The sequence below is a fragment of the Meles meles genome, chromosome 11 (genome assembly GCF_922984935.1).
Source record: "Meles meles chromosome 11, mMelMel3.1 paternal haplotype, whole genome shotgun sequence".
NCBI classification, from domain to species: domain Eukaryota; kingdom Metazoa; phylum Chordata; class Mammalia; order Carnivora; family Mustelidae; genus Meles; species Meles meles.
Genome location: NC_060076.1, coordinates 65021865 through 65038532, shown reverse-complemented (window position 1 = coordinate 65038532; position 16668 = coordinate 65021865). Strand labels below are relative to the sequence as shown.

The following is a 16668-nucleotide window of genomic DNA, read 5'->3' as shown; positions in this document are numbered from 1 at the left end:
TCCCGCAGGGGGCCCGGGGCTTGGGGGACGCGGTGTTCAGGGCGTCCTGAGAGAGGCGTGACCCTGACGGCTGGAAATCAGCGGAAAGGTTTCGTGCGTCGCCCCGACTCTTCTCAGCCCCCGGTCAGCTCCACGTCGAGCCCCCGCTTGGTACCATCGCGGCCCCCGCTTTCGGGGTGCCCAGGTATTGGGAGGGCGCAGCTATCAGGGCCCCATTAGATTTTTAATAGGTCAAACCACACTACTGAATGGACTTTGAGCAGGTCAGATCACCCCTGCCTTTTCTAATTCTTTACTATTGGTGGTGATTTCACTTTGCTCCCCAAGTAGCTTATATAGTTTTATATTTATTATCCTCCAGGGAACTGGCAGCGGTATAGTTTAATCCCATTTTGCAGGACCCACAATGATGGATTTCACTACTTGAATACACAACCTGAATTTGCTTGTACTTGTCATTAGATCCAGGTCCTGTAAAACATCTATGCTCAAAATATACTCAGGAATGGGGTAAGTATGCACCAGAAAACAGCATGGAAGAAGCTTGCCAATCATCTGACCTTGATAATTTGTTTCCCATAACATCAATTACTATTATCTCTCCCTGAAATATTGAGGGGTTTTCATAGATAAGTGTACATTCAGCAACAGCGTCTATTAGAGCTAGTATAGTCTGTCAGTGTGAAACTAATTAAATGGTTAATTCAACAGGGGGCCTCTGGTCATCCCCTATTGTACTTACTAGATGGCAACATTGGCCTAACCCCTAGTCTCTAGTGGTAAGAAGTTAACCCCCCCCATTCCTCTTTTACAAGAGGGGCTCTCAGTAACACATCTCACTTTCTTTGAGGCTTCTTTCAAGGAAGTAAACTGCTTTCCCTTAGGCAACACCTTCCATAGCTTAGCAAGAGCCAGTTGGATTGTCTATATTTCCTCTCAGGGTCGCAGGTAATACTAGATCTTGCCACAGTTGTTTACTAAAGATCCTGATGGGCTCCCCTTTCTGCCATTTTATTATTGGCAGTGTCCTTCATTTTTCTGTTTTGCAACCCGTTGATTTACCCCATGCCTGATTCTTTTGGTTTTATGTAAGTCAGCCACCACAGTGGCTATTATACCAGTGGGTTGACTACCCATAGGTGCAAGGACAGATACTAAAGCCCCATAACATAACTTACTCAACCCCAGGGCTGAGTAAGATATGGTCTTTCATACAAGAAGAAAATAATTCTTTGGTGATCTGAAATGCTGAGTGTGAATGGCGTGTTTCATTCCCAGTTCTCATATAATTTCTTGTAGTTCTTCCATAGAGGTCTAGTGCAAGGAGGGGGAGGGAACATACCATTCATTAGGCCAGGTCATCTTAATGGTAGAGTTTATTCAATTAATTATACTAGCTAAGCGCTCACCCATGCCTGCCACATATAACCTTTGTAGCAAGGCAGGTTGAGCAGTGATTGAGGCCATTTTTAGCATCTCAGACCCATCTAACATACCATCTGCCCCAATATCGCACCATTGTAACACCCAAGTTGTTACCCCTTCTTGGCCCTTTTACTTAAAGCACCTTATTAGTTCTAATTCACCAGCAGAATATTCCCTCCATCATTTTCTGTCTTGCTGGAATTTATTTTTGGTTATCTCAAGGCTCATAAATGGGTCTTTGTTTGAATAAAAGGGTGTGACTGTAGAACATTTTCCTCCTTCTTGATAATGTCCTCTTCATGAGAGGAGTCATTATTTCCTGGGATCCTCTGCTTTAAGGTCCCAGTTCTGTTGAGATATGATAGTTCTCATTTTAGTGTATGGTAGTCTGCACCCATGCATCTTTGCCATCCTATACGTCATAATTTCTAGGCATTCCTCCTGCTGTTGAATTCCTTTGGACATAATATCCATACTAGAAAACATGTGGTCTGTGCATCCTTTTCCAAAGTCAATGCTTCTCTAGTCTGTTCTAATTCTCTCCTTATTTATAATTCTTCTTCCACAGTGTCTTATAACCTACTTAGTAATAGCCAACCTACTGCTGTAATAGCTTGTTTACTTTCCCTTCTCCATGTCCGTTTCCCTACCATTTTGGATAGGATATCTAACAATCCCTTGGGTCATTTCAGGGTATCCCTGTACTCATGCATTGCTCCAAAATGCTCAAAAAATCTAGCTGAATCTCTTCACATGGCAGTGGCTGGCCAGCATGGGATTTCCCTCCTGACAATGGGATTTCCCTCATAGACAATGGGCTTTCCCCTGGCAGAGCCCCTTTATCCCTGCTTGCTTTAGGTCTCTTGCCTGGCTCTGTTAGAGATGTTAGAATGCCAGAATGTTAGAAGATGGAGGAGGAACAGTAAAGTATCCTTCAAACTGAGAAGGCACTTTAAGACCAAAAAATGAAGCAAGCCTCTCCATACCATTTACATGCAGTTTTGCTGATGTGGAGATTGGGTGAATGATGATCCAGATGCTACACAGCTATTCTCTGCAATGCCAGGACCTTAATCCACAGATTTATAGAGCAAGAGGATGTGCAGAAATCATCGTGGGGTTGGAGTATTCAACGTTTAACAGATCATCTGTGCACCAAAATAGGGAAGAGGAAGAAATGATGATATCTCTACGAGTTATCTAAGCAACATTAAGGAAGATCAGAACAAGTCTTCCTGCATTTTGGTCAGGGGATACATTAACTTTTTTTTTTTTTAAGATTTTATTTATTTATTTGTCAGAGAGAGAGAGAGAGCACGCACAAGCAGGCAGAGGAAGAGAGAGAAGCGGGCTCCCTACCGAGCAAGGAGCCTGATAAGGAATTTGATCCCAGAACTCTGGATCATGACCTGAGCCAAAGGCAGTGGCTTAACCGACTGAGCCACCCAGGCATCCCGGGATACATTAACTTCTAAGAGGCCTGGAACAAGTAGCCCTGAAGGAGGTCATTGCAGGGACTTGAACAAGATGTAGGGCCAAAGACAGAATCAGTATTTCTGCACTCATATGCCTATACAAAATGTAGGTGAGATGCTTTGGTATATTGTAGAAGAAGGTATTCAAAGGCTTTGGGAGACTGAAATGTTAGAGTGGATTTGTTACGAAACACTGCTCACTCACCCTACTCCCCTATGACTGCAAGAAATAAATTTCTGAGGGAAGTCCCAGTATCCTTGAAAAGCTCTGTGGTCATTCTTCTCTACAGATTAGAAATTACAGTGGAAACTGCCACCACTGAAGTGGGATTCTTAAATACAACGGGGATAATTGGATCCTGGGGGGTAGGAGCCAAATGGTGGCACTTAATCACGAAAGATAAGGTGGATGTAGAGGCTGATTTTAGGCAATACACATGACGAACGGAAACTTGAGAAAGGCAGATGGGCCCACAGTGACTACTGAGCTGATGCAAACAGTCTCATTAAATGACCCAGCTTGACACATCCATAGGCCCTAACTAACAAATGAGCTATTTACAACTAGACACAGGTACCAAAAACAGGAAAATTCTATACATTCCCATACTGCCCTACTCCACCCTCTATAGCCCCTCACCACTGCCCACTGGCAGTCTCCTTTGCTGTCCTGCCTGTTCTTCCCTTGAAGTGAATTCAATAAACTTCTCCTTTGTTCTGTCTCAGTCAAATTCTTTCACCTCCAGTCCCCCCTAATTGGAACACACCATAGTTACCATAGTAGACAGCAGAGTCCACGCAGTAGAGTTAGAATAACTGTCTACTAAATTCTTATTTGGTCAATATAAGCAGAAGAGTTCTAGGTCAAGTCAGGAGAAGTCTAATTTGAACTTAAAATTTTTTTCAGATCCTCATTTAATTCTAAAACTTGAGAGAGTTTACTGACTCCATACCCTTAAATGAAAGAGAAACTGGGTCCTCACTACGTTGTTGATTTTTATACTGTTTATACCTTTTTACTGTTCATTTTTTCTACCAGACTTCTCCAAAGAGATACATAACTTTTTTCCCAAGGTGACTATGCATTGAAGAAAAGAATACAACTGGCCATTTTGGGAACTACTCAATATTGGCTCTGAACTGACACTAATTCTAGGAGACCCAAAATATCACTGTGGACCACAATAAGAGTAGGTCCTTATGAAGGAATGGTGATCAGTGGAGTTTTTGCTCAGGTCCATCTCACAGTGGGTCCAGTATAGTGTTTCCCCCCCGTTCCAGAATGAATAAATGGAACTGACATTCTCAGAAACTGTCAGAATCCCCAGATCTGTAGAGTGAAAGCTATTATAGCAGGAAAGACCAAATGGAACTCACTGGAACTGCTTCTACCTAGCAAAATAATAAACCAAATGCAATGACACATTCCTGGAGGGACTGCAGAGATTATTGGCATCATCAAGGACTCGAAGGATGCAGGAATTGTGATTTTCACCACCAAATCCCCATTCAGCTCATCTATTTGGCCTATGAAGAAAACACATGGATCTTGAGGAATGACAATGACTGATCATAAGCTTAACCAGACGCTAACTTCAACTGCAGCTGCTGTTCCAGATCTGGTTACATAGCTTCCCCAAATTAACATATCCCCTATTATCTGGTATGCAGTTATTGATCTGGTAAATGGTTTTTTTCTTCACATCTATTAGTAAAGAACACAAGAAGCAGTTTGTTTTTAGCTGGCAAGAGCAACAAAACACCTTCACTACCTTAGGGTTGTATCAACTCCCAGCCATACATCATAATTCAGTTTTCAGGAATCTTGATTGCCTTTTCTTTCCACATCATATAGCAGTCCATTACATGGATGCTAAATAGAACTAGTGAACAGGAAATATCAACTACTCTAGACTTACTGGTCTTATTGAGACATCTGTATGTCAGAGGCTGGGAAATAAATCCTACAAAAATTTAGGAGCTTCCCATCTCAGTAAAATTTCTAGGTGTTCAGTGATGTTGAGCACGTCAAGGTATACCTTCTAAGATGAAGGATAAATTGTTGCATCTTGCCCCACCTATAACCAAAAAAGAGGGACAATGCTTAGTGGGCTTCTCTGGATTTTGAAGGCAATATATTCCTCATTTGAGTATGCTACTCTGGTCCATTTACTGAGTAATCAAAAGAACTGTTAGTTTTGAGTACGGCCCAGGATAAGAGAAGGCTCTGCAACAGGTCCTGGCTGCTATGTAGGCTGCTCTGCCACTTGGACCATATGATTCTGTAGATCCAATGATACTTGAAATGTCAGTAGCAGAAAGAGATGTGGTTTCAAACCATTGGCAGGCCCCAATAGGAAAATAACAAAGCAAACTCTTAGGATTTTGGAATGAAGTCATGACATCCTCTGGAGATAACTACTCTCCTTTTGAAAACAGGTTTTAGCTTGGCCACTGGGTATTAGCAGAGTATAACTGTTTACAAACAGGCTGCCAAGTTCATGAGCTGCTTATCATGAACCAGGTGTTACCTGATCCACCAAGCCATAAAGCCAAATGTGCATAGCAGCATTCCATTATCCAGTAGAAGTGGTACATGTGAGATTTGGTCTGAGCAGGCCCTCAGGGCGCAAGTTCCATTAGGAAGCTGCCCAAATGCTCATAGCCCCCACTCCTACCTTTTTTCTCCCAGCCTCCAACTGTGGCCTCACAGGGAGTTCTCTAAAATCAGTTGATTGAGGCAGAGAAAACTTGGGGCTGGTTTTCAGATGGTTCTACATGATATGTAGGCACTAACTGAAGTAGACAACTGCAGGTCTATGACCCCTTTCTGGGCGTCCCTGAAGGACAGTGGTGAAGGGAAATCCTCCTAGTAAGCAAAGTGTTGAGCATCTGGTTGTTCATTTTGCTTGAAAGGAAAAACAGCCAGACATGCAATTATACACTGATTCATGAACTGTGGCCATGGTTGGACTGGCTTCTCAGGGACTTGGAAGAGTCATGATTAGAAAATTGCTGACCAAGAGGTCTGGAGAAGGAACACCTGGGTGGCTCAGTGAGTTAAGTGTCTGTCTTTGGCTCAGGTCATGATCCTAGAGTCCTGGGATGGAGTCCTGCTTCGGGCTCCTTGCTCAGTGCGTTGTCTGCTTCTTCCTCTGCCCCTCACTCTGCTCTTGTGCTTACCACTCTCTCTCTCAAATAAATAATCTTAAAAAAAAAAAAAAGGGGAGATCTGGAGAAGAGGTATGTGGATAGAGCTCTCTGAATCAGCAAAAAGCATGACTATATTTTCATTCCATGTAAATGCTCACCAAGGGGTAACCTCAGTAAATCAAGTGGATAGAATGACCTGTTCTATGGCTACCAGTCAGCTTCTTTCCCTAGCCACTGCTATCATTGCCAGGGAGGTCATGAACAAAGTGGCTATGATGACAGATGAAGGTTATGCACGGGCTCAGCACTACCAATGTAAGCTCCAAAAGGGAGGGACTGTGACTATTTTTTTTTTTGCTGTTGAGTCCCCAGAGCCAACAGTACTGCTGAATGAGTAAATACACGAATTACAAAAGTTTTAAAACATAGTCCTGAGAAAAAGACAGTTCTTGGTAATAGTTTCTCATTAACTCATTTAAAAAGAGTGATGATCATGAACATTTGGGAAATTTTGTATTTAAAGTTAAGTGATGGGAGATACACACACATATTTTTGTATTATTAATTGCTTCTTAAAACCGCAGAAGGTTTTTAGATTATTTATTTATTTATTTATTTGACAGAGAGAGAGAGAGAGAGAGTGAGAGAGGGAACATAAGCAGGGGGAGTGAGAGAGGGAGAAGCAGGTCTGCCACTGAGCAGAGAGCCAGACGTGGGTCCTGATCCCAGAACCCCGGGATCATGACCTGAGCCAGAGGCAGACGCCCAATGACTGAGCCCCAGTTTTTTAGATTTTTATATCAGTCAAAAAGTAACTGAGTTTAGGAAATAACACCAATTTCAAATTTTATAGACAAAACATAAATGTGGTCTTATCACTGTAACTTTCATCAATTAAAAATTACTAATAAAGGGGCACCTGGGTGGTTCAGTCGGTTAAGCATCTACCTTCAGGTCAGGTAATGATCTCAGTGTTCTGGGATCGAGTTCCACCTCAGGCTCCCTGCTCACCAGAGAGCCTACTTCTCTCTCTCCCTCTGCTGTTTACACTGCTTGTGCTCTCTCAGGTCTTCTCTGTCAAATAAAATCTTTTAAAAATCACTAACAGAAATAGGACGAGATTTTGTAAATATACTTTGGAGATGGGGATGGAAATGTGTGCACCAAATGGCCTAATTACAGGAGATTCCTCTTCTCTGTGGTTAATACATTCCCAGACCTCCAATGGATGCCCGACACTGCAGATGGTACCAAACCCTCTATACAAGTTTCACTCTTGAAAAACACAGGTCTGAACTGGGCAGGCCCACTTTTTTTTTATACAGTATAGTTTTTGTTTTTTTAAGATTTTATTTATTCATGTGACAGAGATCACAAGTAGGCAGAGAAGCAGGCAGAGAAGAGAGGAGGAAGCAGGCTCCCTGCTGAGCAGGGCCAGATGCCAGGCTCGATCCCACGACCCTGGGATCATGACCTGAGCCAAAGGCAGAGGCTTTAACCCACTGAGCCACCCAGGTGCCCCTATACAGTATAGTTTTAATGAGTTAAACATAAAGCTACTCCACATGCTTCTACACAAGGTTATTAACCCTTTTATCCTAGTGAAAATGTCACTTGAAAGACATATACAAACTATAGTTTTGATTAAGTTAAGCACAGGAGTATTCCAATAGTTTTTTTTTTTTTTTTTTTTTTTGCTTTGTTTTTAAGATTTAGAGAGAACATGTGTTGGGGGAGGGAAGGAATCCTCAAGCACACTCCCTGCTATGGGGACCCTGAGATCATGACCTAAGCTGAAACCGAGGCAGCCATCCAGCCAAGCCATTCCAGCACCCCTCCAATATGCTTCCACATGAGTTTACATAGACTCTTATCTCAAGATTTTATTTAAAGTAAGTTATATACAAGTGTGGTACCAATGGTTTAAGCATATAGCTTATCTCATATGTGTAGGCCCACTTACATGTGAATTCTTTTACATTAGTATAAATGTTTTCCTTATGACTTAACATTCTTATTATAAAGTACAGAGTCTGTATAATACACAAAATGTGTTGTTATTGGTGGAGTTTCTGGTCAACAGCGGGCTGTTAAGATTTTGGAGAATCAAGTTACACAGAATTTCAACTGTATAAGGTGGGGGGTAGGGTTGGTACCCCTAAACCCCACATTATTCAAAGGTCAACTGTACTGTTTTTTTTCCTATATATACATGCAGAATGATAAGCTTTAATTTATAAATGAGGTATAGGACAGGATTAACACTAAAATAGATGGTTATGGTACTATACTATAGGGGAGCCTGAGTGGCTCAGTTGGTTGTCTGATGCTGGTTTTGGCTCAGGTGGTGATCTCATGGGTTCGGAGATCAAGCCCCAAGTTGGGCTCCATGCTCACTGGGGAATCTGCTTGAAGATTCTCTTTGCTCCTCCTTCCACTCTTTCAAAATGAATAAATCTTTAAAACTATAATGAAGTTATGTGAATGTGGTCTCTCAAAATCTTATTGTACTCACCCTTCTTTTGATGTAGGATAAGAGTGCCTAGTGATAAGTTGAAGGACAGGCATTGCGATACAGCATTAGGTTACTGACCCTCTGCTCATCTGTCAAAAGGATCTTTTGCTTCAGCACTGCTGTTGCCTGAAGCCATGAAAAGTGAAACACAGTGGGAGCTGGGCGGGGGGCACTTCTATACTCTGAGCACTTTTCCTCCCCTAACAACATGCCCAAGAGTCATAGCTACAAACCCACATAAGCCAATTCCTCCTTCATAATTTGCCAAATTTTCTCACCCTTCCTTATTTCCTTTAACTAGGGTAAGGAACCATTTGGACAAGTAAATACTGGTAGTCTGTTCTTCAGATTAGATTTTTATAGTGATAAAACTTGTTTCCAGCTCTTTATTTCAAGTCTATTGGCTCCTTTGAAATTCTTTCAGATGATGGATGTGGTTTGGTACTTTTCACAAACTTAAAGGTTTTTGGAAGTTACAAAAACATCAAGTAGTTTAGACGTCTAAGGAGTCCTCTGCTTTGACAGACTTGAAACTTTTTAGAAAAAGCCCTCACACTTTCAGTTGAGCAGACAGCATTCTGAGTTAACCTCCTGTTGCAAGAGGAAGGAATCCTTTCTCAGAGAAAACTTGTGTGGTAAATTTAATTTTCCCAAAAATGGCCAATGGACAAAGATTATTGAAGTTTTGGGATAAAAGGTGTCTAGCTGTACTCCATCTCTCATTCTCTTCATAATAGATTATGGCTAGATTAAATATTTCACCAGTTTATTCATTGTATTTTCTTATTTGATGAGAGGCATGAAATTTTTGAATGCATATATACATGTTTCTTTAGCTTGCAGAATGTATATATACTTTTTACATTTCTCCCCTACTAAAAGTTAAGTTTTTTTACAGAACAGGTTAAGAAAATGATCATTCATAATCCACCCAAAAGTTGGCATATTTCTGTTCCATCGTTTCAGTATACAAAAATATTGTTTTATTTGTACTTACTGCCTGTATACAACCATATGGTTAGGCTGTTTTGTTCTAAGTTTATTTTTAATTCAGAGATTAGGCAGCTAAGTCCAAGTTTGGCCTAGTGATCACTCATCTATCTTCCCAGGCTGGGGGACTATTTTTGTAGCTCATATTCATCTCTAGTGGCTCTTTAACACATTCTTCCAGTTCTTACCAAGCATCTGAGACTTGGTTCATCACAGCCATAAAATTTACTTTTGCTAAATAATGCTTTTCCTAGAAGAGTTATTTGGAAAGCCATCTTGGCAGAAAAAAGACAAAACAGATTTGGTAATCCAGAATCTATCCTCATTCATCTGCGAACTAGTGACATGGTCTTCACCACCAATTCAAAGAGATTGCTTCAGTAACTGGCTCTGAGATTTTTTTATCTCATAACCTTATTAGGTTTTAAGCATCTTGAATCAAGTGGATCTCCTTTTCTAGTATCTAAAACCTAAGAATCTGCATATCTATTCACTATTTTAAAGCGTGAATTGTTAAACTATTAAAACTTTATTGAAACAATTTACCTTTGTCCTTCCAGACTGTCGTATTTTGCCAGATTCAAGGATTGGGTCAACAGAGCCAATGGGCAGCTGACACAAAATCTGCGTAGTTTTAAGATCCTGAGGGCCACCCAGTGTCCTCCTAATGTACCACAGCGTACTCAGTTATGTCTTTTATAACCCAGTTATATTTCCCGACTACACAAAAAGTGAATGGAAAACAGAGAAGTTCCACCTCTACATACTGAATTGAATTTTATTTTAAAAGGTAAAGTTTTATATATTCTTTGAAAAAATGAAAATTCAAAAGTTTTAGAATTAACTAATGAGACTTCAACATTATAAAGCTATTTATAACAGTAATTAAAGTAGTGGTAATGTTTTACCCTTATAAAAATGTCACAGAATTCAAATCACAACTTGGATCCTCAACGATTCAAGTGTCTTATCTTATACAATAAGGGTTTGGTCAGTTTTAAGATAAAATTCCCCCAGATACGCTGTCTTCAAGTCCTCTAATCTCCTGGTCCATCAGCTCACAGTGGGATAGCTGGCTGCTGTGGCAATTCCACAGTGGTTGTTCTGGTCTTTGGCCATTTTTACGTAGCCATTACAGCCCCATTCTGGACCCCAACTGAAAGAAGAGCGTATTTTCTGTTTTATACAAAGAATCAAGTACACATTAACTTCATTAATAATAATAGTTAATAATTAAAATAGGACTTTCCACTTACCAGGCACTATTCTAATTACTGTTACATATACTAGCAAGCATGCTAATTCCCATGAATTCTTAACATTTAAAGATAGGAAACTGAAGCAGAGGTACAATTCCAACATACCAATCTATTTCTACATGCTATCTTATAACTCATCTCAGTTAAAGAATTTTAGTGGCAAAAACTTAGATCCTGACAACCCTCAAAGCTTTGGAGAGTTGGAAAGTAGCATAAAATGGCAGGACCCCAAATGATAACAGGAAGGATGCACAGAGCCCACTGGACTCTTGGAAAATCTTTCCAACTTAAAGAGTCAGCCGTTATTTGTGCTCAGTGTATCTTGCTGAAAAACTGGACACAGAAAAAGGAAACTAGCCCTTAACTCTATAAGTGCAACATACTTTATCTGAAACTCTTGGGGCCCAATTTATTTATGAGTAAAAAAAAAAATTAGAATTTAGAAATGTAATGTTACAAATACATTGTAATTCCAACACTCTTGCTACAGAATCTTGTAATCAAACATCAGCAGGTTTTACTTTTATAAAAATATCAGCATGTTCACTCTTAAGTGGGGGAAAGACTTCTGGGATTTCGAAGTTGAACTTTTTTGGACTTGAAATCAAATACTGATTCCAAACAAGCATGTCCTTTTCAATTTAATATATATAACATTTGGAGTTTTATACCTGTTCTTGACAATCCAAAATTTATTGTTATTTGAATCTGTTCCTTCAAAGCCATAGCCAACCACCAGTACACCATGATCCAGGTCTTTGCTGCTGCAATCTGGATCAAAATAAATGCCTAGGAGAATAAAATTCAATGTCAGGGTAAGAAGCTCCAAGGGACACATGACAGTAACTCACCCTATCTACCAGTTAAGAAAGACATCTCAAAATTCAATTAAATGTTATAAACGAATTCCAAACACTTAAATATTTACCAAAAAATTGTTATGGCTCATAAAAAAAGGAAAAGTCAAACTCAACTCACTAGGAATCAAAATTAAACTAAATCCAAGATATTTTCTTCTTGGAAAAATACAAAGATTTCTAAAGGTAAGATCTAGTTACAAAGGCTAAGATGATTTAGCCACTCCTGTTATTTAACATAATCCTTTCTATTCTTAAAAGGAAGTAGCACAAAACAAACACAACACTTGTGCCACTGGGTTCTTTACAGTTCTAAGTAAACATGTTTTTAAAAAAAAGGTCCAACAATTGGACAGTAGTTATGTCAATTATTTGTATTTATGGAATTACATAGCCATTTAAAAATATTTAAGAAGAGTCTGTCATGAGAAAATGCCTAAAGTATGTCAAATGGAAACATCACTATTATTAAAGGCTCACTCAAAATTCTACAGTCTTGGAAAGCAGGACTCCAAACCAAAAAGTCAACTGCAGTGTTTTCCAATTTTGCTTGCCTAAATTTCTACAGTAAAAATATCAACACCTACCTGATTTATAGAACTGGAACGATTGATGGCCTGCATCAATAGCAACAGAGATGGGTCCTACAGTTGCCACGGCTTTCATAAGGGCCCTTTCTCGTTGAGGGATGTCCACGAAGCCAGTGTCATTGGCAACAGAATACTCAGGCTTGTAGTTACAGCTATCTGTGTCCTTTTAAAGGTAAAGGGGAAAGAAACGATCACTAGAAGCTGATCATGAGTTCTAGGACCTCAGGACTCAGCAGTTTGCATTTTTTTTTAAAATTTCATTAACATATAATGTATTATTTGCTTCAGGGGTACAGGTCTGTGTATCATCAGTCTTACACAATTTACTGCACTCACCATAGCACATACCCTCCCCAATGTCCGTAAGTCAGCCACCCTATCCCTCCCCTTCCACCCTCCAGCAACCCTCTGTTTCCTGAGATTAAGAGTCTTTTATAGTTTGTTTCCCTTCCTGGTCCCATAGTTTGCAGCTTAATGATTTCCAAGTCAACTCTTGTAAGTCAACAGCAAAACAGTACTGGCTGATTTGAAAGGGCAAATCAGCAGTATGTTTTTTTCAGTGAAACCCAAGTCTACCTGTCCGTAAGAAATCTTACACTATGGAGATTATGTCCATAATGGTATATAAAGTCTCCAAGTTACATAGAAATAAGAAGAGCTACACACTAACCATCTATTCAGAGAACCTGTGCAAAAGCTGATAATTTATAGTGGCCGTTTTCTGTCAGTTTACGTCTAAAATGTGAATGCTGAATAAAGTGCCTGTTATCTTTGAAAATGTTCAATACAACTTTCAAGAGGAGGGCTGGAATAACAAGATAAGGAACTCCATTTACCCTTGCAAGATAAGGATAGGATTCCTCTGAGTCCAGGCCTCCGTTGTCCTTAATATATTGGAAGGCAAAATCCATCAGGCCACCACTGCAGCCCTGATTGCCTTGATACCGAGAGCAATCCACCAGGTTCTGCTCACTCAGCGACACAAGTTTACCAGTTTTCCGGAACATCTGTCCTTCAAGAGCACCAGTTGCACTAAAAGCCCAACAAGAACCACACTGACCCTGAAAATAAAAAAGTTATCAGTTTACAAGACAACAATAGCCCATATACCTAAATATTCTTAAAACAAAAAAGCAAACTGATGTCATTCCAGTCCACTAAAGCTAGGACACTAATTCTTTTTGGCTTTACTCTTAGAAGGAGACCTAATATCATCATACCTGATTCTTCACAGGAGTTACATAGCCTTTTTGAGTCCAATCCACAGATTTGGGGATCTCAGCAAAGAGATGTTCTTGGAACACTTTCCCTTTCCTGTGTTTCTGGTTTCGAAAGCCATTCATCACCTGCCTGAATTCTTCATTGGTCTTAAGGAAAGTAAGTAAAATGTTGAAAAAATGAGGTTATTCTGCTGAAGTACAGAGAGGAAGCACAGAAAGTTCAGCAATCCAAGCTACACTCACCATGTCACCAAAAGCATTCATTGCCATCGTGAAGCCATGTTTCCCTTGGCTGTATTCCCGATTATGCAATTCAATCATTTTCATATTCTTCTCCCACACTGCTCTCCTCCAACCTTCTTCATTCTAGAGGCAAGTATGTAATTTACCTTTATTTCTACTTAAAACAGAGCCCATCCTCACCAAATGGATTTGCAGACAGATCGGGAGAAAAACTATAGCCAGGAATGGCTTTATATTTCTGCTGGAGCTGTTCTCCAACAATACAACAGGAATTATGCCCATATTATACTCAATAATGGGTGCCATTAAGTTACTGCCTTGGTAAAAGCTGACCTCTGGATGCTACTCTCTACCTATAAACTCCCAGCAAGGAGGGCCTTTCTCTCCTGGTCCCTCTGAACAGTTTCATGTTACCAACCATGCCATATAATCTCCTATGCGTTGCCTTCCACTGGTACCACTGTGAATCTAAGCTTTGGTCCAGTTCTGGAGCTGCTGAGGCTATTCCCAAGCAAAGGGCAGTCAGGAAGAGTGAAGGATTCATGTTTCAAAAACCTAGTAAAGAGAATGAAATGAATATTCAATGTGATGGATTCTTTTTATTTTTTAGTTTATTTTCAGTGTAACAGTACTCATTGTTTTTGCACCACACCCAGTACTCCATGCAATACTTGCCCTTCTCTATTACCCTCCACCTGGTTCCCCAACCTCCCCCGGCCCCCGCCCCTTCAAAACCCTCAGGTTATTTTTCAGAGTCCATAGTAGGTTATTTTTCAGAGTCCATAGTCTCTCATGGTTCATCTCCCCGTCCAATTTCCCTCAACTCCCTTCTCCTCTCCATCTCTCCATGTCCTCCATGTTCTTTGTTATGTTCCACAAATAAGTGAAACCATATGATACTTGACTCTCTCTGCTTGACTTATTTCACTCAGCATAATCTCTTCCAGTCCCGTCCATGTTGCTACAAAAGTTGGGTATTCATCCTTTCTGATGGAGGCATAATACTGAGATGGATCCTTTTTAAGAAGCCATCCTATTTTGTCCTGAGATGCTGTGGAGTAAAAACACTTAAATCATCTTCCCAAATATTTACAGGTCTGTGAAGAAAGCTATGGATGTGGGTGGAGAAAAACAGGCCAACGACTTAAACAGTGGAGGTATGATTCAGACATCAACTGAAAAACAGGCTGACAAGTGCTGTAGGAATTGAAACTGACTTCATTGTAACAGCGCAGTGACAATTTAGATTTTGATAGGAGTCTCAGAATCTTAGAGCAACTAAGAAACTGCTGGTCCAAGTTATTTACTGAAAATACCGAGGTGACCCAGGAAATCTTATTTATCAGGACACCTGATTGCAAGTAAGGGCAAGGAACCCCCAAGACTTAGGTAGCCACCTCACACTTTAGACTAATGTACAGCACGTCGCGGGTCAGATCTTCGAACCGCCGTTTCTTGCACTAAAAACTTTCTGGAAGGCCTTCCCAAGAAGTTGGGCAGGAGTGCGCACTCCCCACATTTGGCCTCTGCCGCCAACACTCCCATTCACTCCCCTAAATCGAGGACGTGGTCACGAGGCACAAAGGAGTCCCAAGCCCCCAGTTCCCGACCCCGACCTGGGGCCAAGGCTCTGCCAGGGCTCAGATCACGGTCCCAGGCGGGGCGGGGCCGGGCCTGCCGGGCGGCGGGGCGGGGGGAGCGCTCTCCATCCGGCTCGATGCTCTCAGCTTCCAGAGGATGTTGATGCACGGCCGTGCAAGGAGTGCCGGGCCCCGCAGCCAGTGCGTAACTCAGGCTGCCATGTAACTCCTTAGCCAGGCCGGGTCCCGCGGCGGCCCAGCTATCGGACCTGTGCCCGCCACGGCGCAGAGGCGGACCGATTCCTGCACAGCCCAGGGCCTCCCAGTGGTCTCAGCGCCTCCCTGCGTTCCCCAAACCGTCCTCCCCCGACTTCCCACCTCAAGGCTTCCAGGATCCAAGCAGCGTCGACTCAGCCGCCTCACCTCCAAAGACGCAGATGCTCTTATTTACGCGGGTCGCACCCGCCCCTCGCCCGAGCCCCGGGGTGGACCCCCTCCTTTAGTCCCTGTCCCCGACGCGGTGGGTCCCCACACTGAGACGCTGACCTACGGCGTCCACAGCTGCGCAGGCGCACTTCACAGACGCACGTAGCCCTTCCAAATAGCCGAGGCTTGGGATTCTGACGCAGTTGCTCCTGACTCAGCCTTTAAGGTCTCTGGATTTCTGTCCGCTCGGCCCCGCCCTTACCGCCTGCCCGCCGGCGATTGGCTGCGGCGGCCTGTGGGGCAGGGCCTCCATGCGTGGGACTCCCAGCGCGTGACTGGGCTCGGTCTCAACTTGTCCCAGGGCAGCTGGGACCTGCTTTGGTGGGCCCGGGGATGTTGCGGGGGAGGGCAACATATATTGTACGTTGTATGTATTATATATTGTATTCTTATTAGTAAGCTAGAAAAAAGAAAATGTTACAAAAAATAGTAATGAAGAAAAAATACAGTTACAGTATTCTAGTGTATTTATCAAAAGAAATATGGATGTAACTGAATTCCAGATTTCAAACCTGTGTTGTTCAAGGGTCAACTGTATGTAGAGATTTAAGGAAATTAATTCAGAAGTGTTTCTAAAATTTTCTTTTTTTAATTGCAGAAGAAACACTCATTGTAGAAAGTATGTTTTAGAAAATGAACACCCCTATCCACATTTCAAACTGTGTTGTTCGAGGGTCAACTGTATGTAGAGATTTAAGGAAATTAATTCAGAAATGCTTCTAAAATTTTCTTTTTTTAATTGCATAAGAAACACTCATTGTAGAAAGTATGTTTTAGAAAATGAACACCCCTATCCTCTCCTTCCTCTTTTCTAGGCATATCTTTATATATATGTTTTTCTTTTTACAGAAATGGAGTCATAGTGCATGCCAATT

General features: G+C 41.4%; 1 protein-coding gene across 3 annotated transcripts; it reads right to left on the bottom strand.

Annotated features, from left to right (window-relative positions):
• Positions 1–10557: 10557 nt before the first annotated feature.
• Positions 10558–15966, bottom strand: LOC123953569 (procathepsin L). Of its 3 annotated transcripts, none has more exons than XM_046023956.1 (8): positions 15854–15966; positions 14146–14282; positions 13728–13850; positions 13485–13631; positions 13101–13325; positions 12262–12427; positions 11489–11606; positions 10558–10714 (listed from the first exon to the last, which is right to left on the bottom strand). In XM_046023956.1, exons 2-8 carry the CDS (start codon positions 14269–14271, stop codon positions 10612–10614), a joined length of 1008 nt encoding a protein of 335 aa, XP_045879912.1. In that variant the 5' UTR covers positions 14272–14282; positions 15854–15966; the 3' UTR covers positions 10558–10611. The 3 variants fall into 3 exon arrangements, with proteins under 3 accessions (XP_045879912.1, XP_045879913.1, XP_045879911.1); XM_046023957.1 differs by having other exon boundaries at positions 15731–15865; XM_046023955.1 differs by lacking the exon at positions 15854–15966 and adding an exon at positions 15686–15847.
• Between the last annotated feature and the right edge of the window lie 702 nt (positions 15967–16668).